The sequence below is a fragment of the Salmo salar genome, chromosome 05 (genome assembly GCF_965601325.2).
Source record: "Salmo salar chromosome 05, fSalSal1, whole genome shotgun sequence".
Taxonomy (NCBI): Eukaryota; Metazoa; Chordata; class Actinopteri; order Salmoniformes; family Salmonidae; genus Salmo; species Salmo salar.
The window spans coordinates 90,018,253-90,031,035 of NC_138295.1; the positions used below are offsets into that span (position 1 = coordinate 90,018,253).

The following is a 12,783-nucleotide window of genomic DNA, read 5'->3' on the forward strand; positions in this document are numbered from 1 at the left end:
CATGTAAACTATAGCAGGGGGAAGGTAAACACTACATTATGTTACTACACCATGTAAACTATAGCAGGGGGAAGGTAAACACTACATTATGTTACCACACCATGTAAACTATAGCAGGGGAACAGTAAACAATACATTATGTTACCACACCATGTAAACTATAGCAGGGGAACAGTAAACACTACATTATGTTACTACACCATGTAAACTATAGCAGGGGGAAGGTAAACACTACATTATGTTACCACACCATGTAAACTATAGCAGGGGAACAGTAAACACTACATTATGTTACCACACCATGTAAACTATAGCAGGGGAACAGTAAACACTACATTATGTTACCACACCATGTAAACTATAGCAGGGGGAAGGTAAACACTACATTATGTTACCACACCATGTAAACTATAGCAGGGGAACAGTAAACACTACATTATGTTACCACACCATGTAAACTATAGCAGGGGGACAGTAAACACTACATTATGTTACCACACCATGTAAACTATAGCAGGGGGAAGGTAAACACTACATTATGTTACCACACCATGTAAACTATAGCAGGGGGACAGTAAACACTACATTATGTTACCACACCATGTAAACTATAGCAGGGGGAAGGTAAACAATACATTATGTTACCACACCATGTAAACTATAGCAGGGGAACAGTAAACACTACATTATGTTACCACACCATGTAAACTATAGCAGGGGGAAGATAAACACTACATTATGTTACCACACCATGTAAACTATAGCAGGGGAACAGTAAACACTACATTATGTTACCACACCATGTAAACTATAGCAGGGGGAAGGTAAACACTACATTATGTTACCACACCATGTAAACTATAGCAGGGGAACAGTAAACACTACATTATGTTACCACACCATGTAAACTATAGCAGGGGGAAGGTAAACAATACATTATGTTACCACACCATGTAAACTATAGCAGGGGAACAGTAAACACTACATTATGTTACCACACCATGTAAACTATAGCAGGGGGAAGGTAAACACTACATTATGTTACCACACCATGTAAACTATAGCAGGGGAACGGTAAACACTACATTATGTTACCACACCATGTAAACTATAGCAGGGGGAAGGTAAACACTACATTATGTTACCACACCATGTAAACTATAGCAGGGGGAAGGTAAACACTACATTATGTTACTACACCATGTAAACTATAGCAGGGGGAAGGTAAACACTACATTATGTTACCACACCATGTAAACTATAGCAGGGGAACAGTAAACACTACATTATGTTACCACACCATGTAAACTATAGCAGGGGGAAGGTAAACACTACATTATGTTACCACACCATGTAAACTATAGCAGGGGGAAGGTAAACACTACATTATGTTACCACATCATGTAAACTATAGCAGGGGGAAGGTAAACACTACATTATGTTACCACACCATGTAACACATTTCAGAGGCCATATATTGTTTTTCAGCATCTACAGTATTCAGCTAGACGTGTTGCACACACACACACTAAATCATGTACAGCTATATGTTTGCTATATATCCTCATGCCTATTTGACCCAGGAGGCAGCTCCTAGTTAACATTGCCTTGCCTCAACAATACTATAGATCGCTGTCTGTATGTAGTCCTACACTTATAGATACATAGTGTTTATGGAGGTACTGACCCAGATGGGTCTGGGAGTCCTGCTGCAGCACACAGTGGGGAGGTGGAAACGTGAGTCTGGAAGCCTGGAGCCCTGAAACAGTAGCCTATAGAACCCCGCCAGCTACAAAAAAAACATGAATTCCATATGAAATTAATACATTGATTTAGGTGTTAATACAATTCATTATGTAACCCTACACCTCTTAAAAACTAAACTATGGGTACTGTAAGTCAAACCCTGGATGGGAATATGTTTTAAATGAGACCACATGTCCTTTAGTACAGTCTCCTCAGCACACACACACACACACACACACACACAACACACACACACACACACACACACACACACACACACACACACACACACACACACACACACACACACACACACACACACACACACACACATACTCCACACACCACACACACACACCACACACACACACACACACACACACACACACACACACACACACACACACACACACATACTCCACACACACACACACACACACACACACACCCCACACACACACCCTACACACACACACACCCCACGCACACACACTCACCCCACACCCACACACCCCGCACACCCACACACACACTCACTCCACACACACACTCTACACACGCACACTCCACACCCACACATCCCGCACACCCCACACATACACACACCCCCCCACACACACACCCTACACACACACACACACACACACACACCCCACACACACACACACCCCACACACACACCCTACACACACACACACACACACTCCACACACACACACACACACACACACACACACACACACACACACACACACACCCACACACACACTCACCCCACACACACACACCACACCCACACACCCCCCACACACACACACTCCACACCCACACACCCCACACACACACACTCCACACACACACACACTCCACACCCCCACACACACACTCCACACCCACACACCCCACACACATCCTACACACCCCACACACACACACTCCACACCCACACACCCCACAAACCCCACACACACCCCACACACACATGTGAGAACAATAACAGTCCCAACTCTTCAACATAGCTCTTTATTATAATCTGCATGTTTCCTCCCTGCTGTTTCACTACACTGACTTGCCACAGGAACCACGTCCTCCTACATTTCACTACATAAAAATAATAAGCCCGTTTTTTTTTTTTACATGGCATCCTATTCCCTACATAGTACACTACTTTTGACCAATACCCAATGGTGCCCTATGCCATATACAATGCACTACAAATGTAGTGCACTATAAAGGAATAAGGAGCTGTTTGGGATGTAGACTAAGTGCTATGCTTGTTTGGGTCATCCTTCCTTTGGAGTTCCACGATAGAGTCAGCCACTCGTAAATCGGAGCCAAGAAATATTCAGGCCAGATTTATCCCAATCTACAGTTCTAATTTACACTGGAAGTTTTTATTTAATCTCTGTAGACCCACTGGATATAGTGCTGCAACACAAACTCCAACACTGTGGGCCAGCCAGACTTTCCTGGATCTTGGAATAGTCTGTCAACATTATAAAGAGAAAGGTGTTCTTTAAATAATATTATGAGGTTGAACCAGGGGTAGGATTTTAACAGTGAGGATGCTGACAAAGTTGATGGGTTTTTGTTGCCAAAGTGAGGCTTTTTATTTGGAAGGTGAATAATTAATATTGCTGGCCACTGTACAAGTATTTACAAAAACAAATGAACAGGACAACGAACAAAAAGTTGGCATAATAAACTCAAATGAAAACTTCACTCATGCCTGTACCAGGGAGTGAGTGAGTGAGCGTTAAAAAGGAATGTCACGCCCCGATATGTTTCACTTGTGCTTGTCTCCACCCCCCTCCAGGTGTCGCCCATCTTCCCCATTTATCCCCTGGGTATTTATACCTGTGTTTTCTGTCTGTCTGTGCCAGTTTGTCTTGTTTGTCAAGTTTACCAGAGGTCATCCTGTCAGCGCCTGTGGTTTTTCCCAGTCACTATTTTTCTTGTCCTCCTGATTTTTGACCCTTGCCTGTCCTGACCCTGTACCCGCCCGCATGACCACTCTGCCTGAGCCTGCCTGCCGTCCTGTATCTTTGCTCCTACTCTGGATTATCGACCCCTGCCTGCCTTGACCTGTCGCTTGCCTACCCAGGTGGTTACAATAAACATTGTTACTTCACAGTCTGCACTTGGGTCTTACCTTGATTCCTGATAAGGAAAGAAATTCCACAAATTAACTTTTAAGAAGGCACACCTGATAATTGAAATACATTCCAGGTGACTTCCTCATGAAGCTGGTTGAGAGAATGCCAAGCATGTGCAAAGCTGTCATCAAGGCAAAGGGTGGCTATTTGAAGAATCTGAAATATAAAATATATTTTGATTTGTTTAACACTTTTTTGGTTACTACATGATTCCATATGTGTTGTTTCATAGTTGTGATGTCTTCACTATTATTCTACAATGTAGAAAATAGTAAAAATAAAGAAAAACCCTTGAATGAGTAGGTGTTCTAAAACTTTTGACCGGTAGTGTATACTTGGGAATATAAACACGTACATCGCCCCGGGAATAAGCAACTTCCGCTATACCTGTAATCTGTATCATGCACTCGAACGCACCACTGTTTGCCTGTAAAAATCCGATCAGGAAATAAGACTCAACCCTCTTCAATAAACAAGGAAATACAAGGTAAGCCTTTATATTTCTACAGCTTTATCTCTACGTTTCAGCTGATAAACATGTCCACGTCATAGTTGTAACTGTTGATCGTTACATACATGTTTAGACCGGCAGACACACAACAAAAGGTTTTGATTGACGGCGTGCGACTACAAACTCTCATACATGTCTCCTCTCGTTTGCAGGTGATCAACAATCAAGACATCGAAATACATCGCTAATCCCACATTATATTCAATAAATACATGTGCCTCATGAACAGTTCCATAAACATTGTCCGGTTATTCATAATCAGGCCTAACTGTAGTTTAGGGGACAGAGATAATAGGACGATCATCACAGATATCATTCACATTATTACCAGGAATTGACTCTGATCATTAAATAGAACTACAGAAGAAAATACTTCTATGTTTAGACCTCACTATAAATGTGTTAGTCTGTTATTAATTAATTAGGTAATGACATGGTGATGACTATTTAAATTATACAAAAATAAACTAATATGATTATTAATGAAATTCACTGCTATTGTTTGTTTATTTTGAAGGTAATTCACACAAATAACATTAGTCTTGTTTCATATCTAATTTGCACATAAAAGTAACAACAATATGCCTCATTAGCCTAAAATGCTTATTCTTGGAATATCCGTTCTCTCGCTCTCTCTCTTCCTGTCTCTCTCCTCTCTTGTTAACGCTCTCTCTTTCTCTCTCTCTCCTCTCCTGTTAACGCTCTTCCTTTCTATCCTTCTCTAAATATGTCATTACTTTCTCCTATATATCATTATAATCATCCAATCAGGTAGTCTCTTAACATTGGCCATGTTGTCAATCCAGCATGACTTCTGCCGCATTCAAAACAACTGGTAACTCGGAACTGGGAAATCTCAATATTTCCGAGTTCCGAGTCTTGAACTCATTGAAGTCTGAGATTTAGTAAGGATCTATCGGATCGGTGTCCCTATACCGGGACCGTTGTTGCTAACGTGCGCTAATGTGACTAGAATGACGCTGTAAGTAACAGCAAACTTTCCAGGACAAAGACATGTCTTATATGGGCAGAATGCATACATTCTTGTTAATCTAACTGCACTGTCCAATTTACGGTAGCTATTACAGTGAACAAATACCATGCCGTTGTTTGAGGAGAGTGCACAACAACAAAAAACGTTTATCACGGAAACTGGTTTGATACATTCACCTCTGAAGGTAAATAATGTACTTACATTCAGTAATCTTGCTCTGATTTGTCATCCTGAGGGTCCCAGAGATAAAATGTAGGATAGTTTTGTTTGATAGAATCTATTTTTATATTAAAATGTAGGAACTGGTATCTACAGTTTGAACCTCTGCTGTCTCTGGCCCCACACCCACCCCGTCCGGCCATCTAGATGTGTGAATGTTAGTGTTTTTTCTGTAGGAAGCTAATTATCCATCATGTATGACATTCCTGGGAGTGTGTAAACTTAAATTTTGTATTACCATATATTTTTTGTATGTTCTCTATAGTTATCTACTTGAAAATGTATCAATTGACCAATTTGGCACATTTGGGAAGACTTGATAGAAAATATAGTGCAGTATTGCAATGCTTCACTTGATCAGTCTGAAACTTTGCACACACACTGCTGCCATCTGTTGGTCAAAATCTAAATTGTGCCTAAACTCCAATATGATATTATGGTCTTTCTCTTGCATTTCAAATATGATGGAACAAAATAAAAATTTGAAAACGCATGTTTTTTTTGTTTGTATTATCTTTTACCAGATCGAATGTGTTATATTCTCCTACATTAATTTCACTGTCGACATGACTGATGATGGACTGCTAGCTTGCTAGCTAAGATTTTGAAAGTATGATGTTAACATGATCAGTCCAATCAAAGCTACGGTAGATTTGACATAATTTTATAGGTGGCAATTACCATGAGCCTTCTTGGATGGGCACTTATTTTTTTGGGTATTTTACCCCCTTTTTCGTGATACCCAACTGCGATCCAATTACGATCTTGTCTCACTGCTGCAACTCCCCAATGGGCTCAGGAGAGGCGAAGGTTGAGTCATGCATCCTGCAAAACATGACCCACCAAAACGCACTTCTTAACACCCACCCGCTTAACCTGGATGCCAGCTGCACCACCACCCAACTGCAGGCGCCCGGCCCGACACAAGGAGTCGCTAGAGCGCCGTGAGCCAAGTAAAGTCCCCCCCCCCCCCGTCCCCCCCCCCCCCCCCCCGGCCAAACTCTCCCCTAACCCAGACAATGCTGGGCCAATTGTGCACCGCCCTATAGGACTCCGGGTCTGTAGTTACGCCTCAAGCATTGCGATGCAGTGCCTGAGACTTCTGCGCCACTCGGGAGGCCGGATGGGCACTTCTAATGTAACTCTGTTGCAGCACCCAAGGTGCTTGAATTTATTTTCTGGTGAAGTAGTGTCCCCATGAGTGACAGAACACTGAGCCAATCACGGCGCAACTAAAGAATATTACCAACCCCTATGCTCCATATATTCCGCTGGCTGCTCCACCACCACAGAAAGCACTGAGCTAGACTGAAACACCTGCATTTTGGAGCTGCCTTACTCAAGAAAACAAAAAAGAGACCATGTTTGTTTGCGGCTTTATTAACTCAATTATTATAATTTTTTTAACATTGTTTGCAAACTGATATATGACACGTATTAATGTCAAAATAGCATGCAAAACAGGCTAAAATAAAATAAAAGGTTTTTGGTTTAGCTAAATAGGTTGGGCTTAAAACAGCCCTGAATGACGGGTCGCCACTGGATACGGAGCTTTCGGAAGCAGGAAATAGCACCCTATTCCCCAGAACCCTATAGGCCCTGGTCAAAAGTAGTGCACTAAATAGGGACTGTGGTGTAGTTTCGGCTTCCCCCATAGACAGGGCTAGGTAGACTTTACTCTAGGATAGATTTATTTAGCCTGATCTCAAAATGATGAAACATTATTCCTGAGCGGATCAGATGTGTATATTAATAGAAATGTTTCTGTTCTCTATTCCCAGGACAGAAAGAACTCTCTTCATCACACCAGAAGAGGAGGAGAAACTGTTTTGATATTATGCAAAGAAAAAATGAAGATTGGTTCTCAGAAATAGGCCTATAAATATTGAAGGAGAAAAGATTAGCTATAGACCAGGGATCATCAACTAGATTCAGCCAGTCATCTGGGCTAGTTTCTTCTGTCTTTTGTAGACTCCAAATTGACCGCAAGAAGCCCAAGCAGATACAATATTTGACTAAAACATGTCAAACCGTGCTTACAGTTGTGTACAATCACATATATATCTCTATTATGCATGGGAATACTTTAGAACAGATTTCAGACATTAAAATCACTTGGATCTGATTTCCTGGTGTTTTTACAGTTTTATGTCCAACATAATTTTTTTACTAAAAATAAATATTTATACATATTTTTGCTCAGAAAACGTATATACTGTATATTGTGACAGACAGCAGACCTATAAACTGTATATTGTGACAGACAGCAGGACTACAGACTGTATATTGTGACAGACAGCAGGTATAGACTGTATATTGTGACAGACAGCAGGGCTACAGACTGTATATTGTGACAGACAGCAGGACTACAGACTGTATATTGTGACAGACAGCAGGGCTATAGACTGTATATTGTGACAGACAGCAGGGCTATAGACTGTATATTGTGATAGACAGCAGGGCTATAGACTGTATATTGTGACAGACAGCAGGGCTATAGACTGTATATTGTGACAGACAGCAGGGCTATAGACTGTATATTGTGACAGACAGCAGGGCTATAGACTGTATATTGTGACAGACAGCAGGGCTATAGACTGTATATTGTGACAGACAGCAGGGCTATAGACTGTATATTGTGACAGACAGCAGGGCTATAGACTGTATATTGTGACAGACAGCAGGGCTATAGACTGTATATTGTGACAGACAGCAGGGCTATAGACTGTATATTGTGACAGACAGCAGGGCTATAGACTGTATATTGTGACAGACAGCAGGGCTATAGACTGTATATTGTGACAGACAGCAGGGCTATAGACTGTATATTGTGACAGACAGCAGGGCTATAGACTGTATATTGTGACAGACAGCAGGGCTACGCCGGTTCTCTCTCCACCATCAGATGGCGCTAACATACAGTACTTCTGTAACGTTCTCTCATCGTGTTTCAGATGGCGTTTACATATTTCTGTAACGTTCTCTCATCGTGTTTCAGATGGCGTTTACATATTTCTGTAACGTTCTCTCATCGTGTTTCAGATGGCGTTTACATATTTCTGTAACGTTCTCTCATCGTGTTTCAGATGGCGTTTACATATTTCTGTAACGTTCTCTCATCGTGTTTCAGATGGCGTTTACATATTTCTGTAACGTTCTCTCATCGTGTTTCAGATGGCGTTTACATATTTCTGTAAAGTTCTCTCATCGTTTTTCGTTGGAAAAATGTACCCACCACGCCTAGTATATCATCCATTACAAATAACTCATAGGATATGCTCATTCCCAATTAGCCTATAATAATGCATATTTGTAGATTATTAGGCTAGTTTAGGCTATTTTACACGTGTAATGACCATTGCACGTGCATTTAGTCCGTGAGATGTTATAAAATACGACTTCACTTTTTTTTTAAACGAAAGTTTTGTGTTTAAACCCCCCAACAAATCTTTCTGCCGAAGCTGAGCAAACAATGCGCACCTGGCACGCTGCATCGGCCGCACAAGAGAGAGAGAGCGGGACAGGCAAAAGTCTACTGGGCGGACACCTCCAAAGTGCCTACTGTCCCAACATTGGGACATTCCTTTACACGGGTCGCCCTCTGAATAAAACCAAGCATGCCTGGTAATGTTTGTCAAAGGGTGGTAATAATGTATGTAATAGGGGTGTAATAAGGTATTACGCTCTTACATTACGTTAGTGTGGGCTACACATGTCATTTGAACTTCAGCACAGCTCTCGGCAGTGTTCTGTGTGGATAGAAATGTGATTTGCTTAGTGGGATTGCCCTTCGAGGTTTGCTCCACCCAAAGAGGATATGGGCTGTTGGAGCAGGGACTGGGTTATGTTGCCAAAAAAAAGAGCCGTTAGCTGAAGTTGCTGAACTACTGGAAAGCCATGCCGAGAAGTTCGGGGGTAAAGTCCTATGTGAGTTTTAATCACATGGCATTTTAAGAATGCTTCAAAGATGGCGGTAGCTACAGTAATTTCGGGGAACAGAGTACAAAAAAGTGGATTTTTGGAGGTTTTAGTGAGGGACCGATGGCACAAAGTTTTGGCTAACTTGAACGAAGAAGCTCTAACGCTGAGCTGCGAGGACCTGGGAGAGAATGTGACCCTAAACGGCATCACCAATGGATCTTACGGGTGCAACGCATCTCACCCGGATCACACAAACAGTCCGAAAACTGCGGTGAGGACAGCTTTCACGGATTTACAGGACCAAGTCCCAGAGGCGATTGCCAATCGAAAAAGATGTGTGAAAGTAATAAAGCAAGAGGTAGGAGGACTCGGCATCAGCATAAAGGGAGGAAAAGAGAATAAAATGCCGATACTTATTAGTAAGATCTTCAAAGGTCTGGCTGCGGATCAAACCCAAGCCTTATATGTCGGTGACGCGATTCTGTCGGTGAACGGTGTGAACCTGCGGGACGCTACGCATGACGAGGCGGTGCAGGGGCTCAAACGAGCCGGGAGAGAGGTGACGCTAGAAGGTAAGAACGGAACGGGACCAACTGTCGTTCGATACATTCTTTCTTGGTGAAGTGTGGGGGCCCGGGGGCATCCTCGAATCTATATGCAGGCTGCCAGAGGAATTACGCACATGAATATTTCTGCTCTCAAACATATGAGTGATCAACCTCTGTCAACTGTGCCAACAAACAAACATTATTCTTTTTTTCCTTCAATTTTCTAAATACTTTCAATATTATTCATTTCCATGTCGGCTCAATGCTGGGGCAAAAGGATGGCTATTTGAAACTCCAAAATAGTGTTACATTTTTTGGGGCAATAATGGAGATTAACTGAAACATTATTATGTTGTTTCTTGCAATAGCCTTCCGTGACTTTAAAGATTATTTATCTCGAAACTGTGATTCCTAAAAGATGTGTCTGGAGATTTGGTCAATTCAAATCAGGAATGAGCAGGGACAGCTCTACCATAATGACCTCTTCATGTTCTCATTACATGTAGTGCAACAAGGGAGGTGTGGTATATGGCCAATATACCACGGCTAAGGGCTGTTCTTAAAGCACGACACATCGCGGAGTGCCTGGACACAGCCCTTAGCCGTGGTATATTGGCCATATACCACAAACCCCAGAGGTGCCTTATTGAATAAATATATTTAAACAAACAATATTGGAATTACCATGGTAACAACCAACTATCTCTGGCTGATTGATAGATTATGATAGAATATGAATGTTGAATGAAGTAAAACATCAACTCTCTGGCTGATTGATAGATTATGATAGAATATGAATGTTGAATGAAGTAAAACATCAACTCTCTGGCTGATTGATAGATTATGATAGAATATGAATGTTGAATGAAGTAAAACATCAACTCTATGGCTGATTGATAGATTATGATAGAATATGAATGTTGAATGAAGTAAAACATCAACTCTCTGGCTGATTGATAGATTATGATAGAATATGAATGTTGAATGAAGTAAAACATCAACTCTCTGGCTGATTGATAGATTATGATAGAATATGAATGTTGAATGAAGTAAAACATCAACTCTCTGGCTGATTGATAGATTATGATAGAATATGAATGTTGAATGAAGTAAAACATCAACTCTCTGGCTGATTGATAGATTATGATAGAATATGAATGTTGAATGAAGTAAAACATCAACTCTCTGGCTGATTGATAGATTATGATAGAATATGAATGTTGAATGAAGTAAAACATCAACTCTCTGGCTGATTGATAGATTATGATAGAATATGAATGTTGAATGAAGTAAAACATCAACTCTCTGGCTGATTGATAGATTATGATAGAAGTGGCTTGTCAACTCCGTCACTTGATGGCTAACCACCTTAAAATCTATTTTTTTGGTCAATATTCGGAGAAAAGAATGTGTAATCACTGTTCTGAAACATATGCTTAAACAATTGAACAACTTTCTGTGCAAGACCTAAGGGTTAATGTTTGCTTTATAAATGTTGTTTTACATTCTAAATCTAGAAAAACTAAAATTAGCCATGGAGCATTACATAGTGCTATAAAACAAAACTAAAATTAGCCATGGAGCATTACATAGTGCTATAAAACAAAACTAAAATTAGCCATGGAGCATTACATAGTGCTATAAAACAAAACAAAAATGATTGTAATTTATCAAAAGGGTTTTATTTTGTTCTCCAGACATTTTCACCTGCAAAAATAAACGTTTTCAATAGGCCTATCAGCAACGTCAACAGTTGCTGACGGAATAAGGAAATCATTTTATGTCCTTGTTCCTTGTTGATAAATATTTAGGTGACTCCCTCTCCATGTTGCGAAATCAAATACTTTGAATTTCTGAGGAAATCTTTATCATCCAACCTTGGGAATCACAGGACTGGGAGTGTAATATCAAGTTTTACCCAAAACAATACAGGCTTACACACACACACACACAACACACACACACACACACACACACACACACACACACACACACACACACACACACACACACACACACACACACACACACACACAGAGCAGGGTTATTACAGTTCCAGCAGAAGGAAGCAGGGTAGAGCAGAGGTCTGCTGTAATGATAAGCTCAAAGACATTACGGGGTTTGAGTCAGAGGAGGCTAGTGGGAGGAGCTGTAGGAGGGCGGCCTCATTGTAATCACTGGAATGGAACTATTGGAACAGTATCAAACATATGGAAACCACATGTTTGACTCCATTCCATGTATTTCATTCCAGCCATTACAATGAGCCTGTCCTCCTACAGCTCCCCCACCAGCCTCCACTGGTTGGAATGCATTGCCCTCCTGAGAGTTCTCACACTCCTGAAATTCATCATGTGTGTCTGTAAAGACTGTTCTGAAGAGCTAATAACAGGATGTACATACTGTAGCATGTTCTATGTTTGTGAATTATGAATGAAGCATGGGGATAATGTACAGCAATGACTACAACATGATCACAATGTATGCCTTTGAGTACACCGTGTATGAGATACAGTATTGTACTTGAGAAGCTGAGTTCTGGTCAGAGGAATTGGAGTGAAGATGAGGAAACAGCTGATTTGTGCGTTACTGAATAACTCAGAGGACTCCCATGTTTCAGCTTCTCTCTCAGTTGAAGCCTCACTACACCAGAGGACTCCCACGTTTCATCTTCTCTCTCAGTTGAAG

At 41.1% G+C, this 12,783-nt stretch overlaps 1 protein-coding gene across 2 annotated transcripts in view; it reads left to right on the forward strand.

Moving 5' to 3' along the window:
• Nucleotides 1-9,385: 9,385 nt before the first annotated feature.
• The window catches only part of LOC100380850 (beta-1-syntrophin), a 98,352-nt gene continuing 94,954 nt past the window's right edge, over nt 9,386-12,783 (forward strand). Inside the window, exon 1 of one of the 2 annotated variants that reach the window (XM_045719287.2) lies at nt 9,386-10,119. In XM_045719287.2, coding sequence (XP_045575243.1) covers nt 9,594-10,119 — 526 coding nt within the window. In that variant the 5' untranslated portion in view covers nt 9,386-9,593. The remainder of the gene's footprint in view (nt 10,120-12,783) is intronic. The other variant, XM_045719286.2, reaches the window with a different exon arrangement.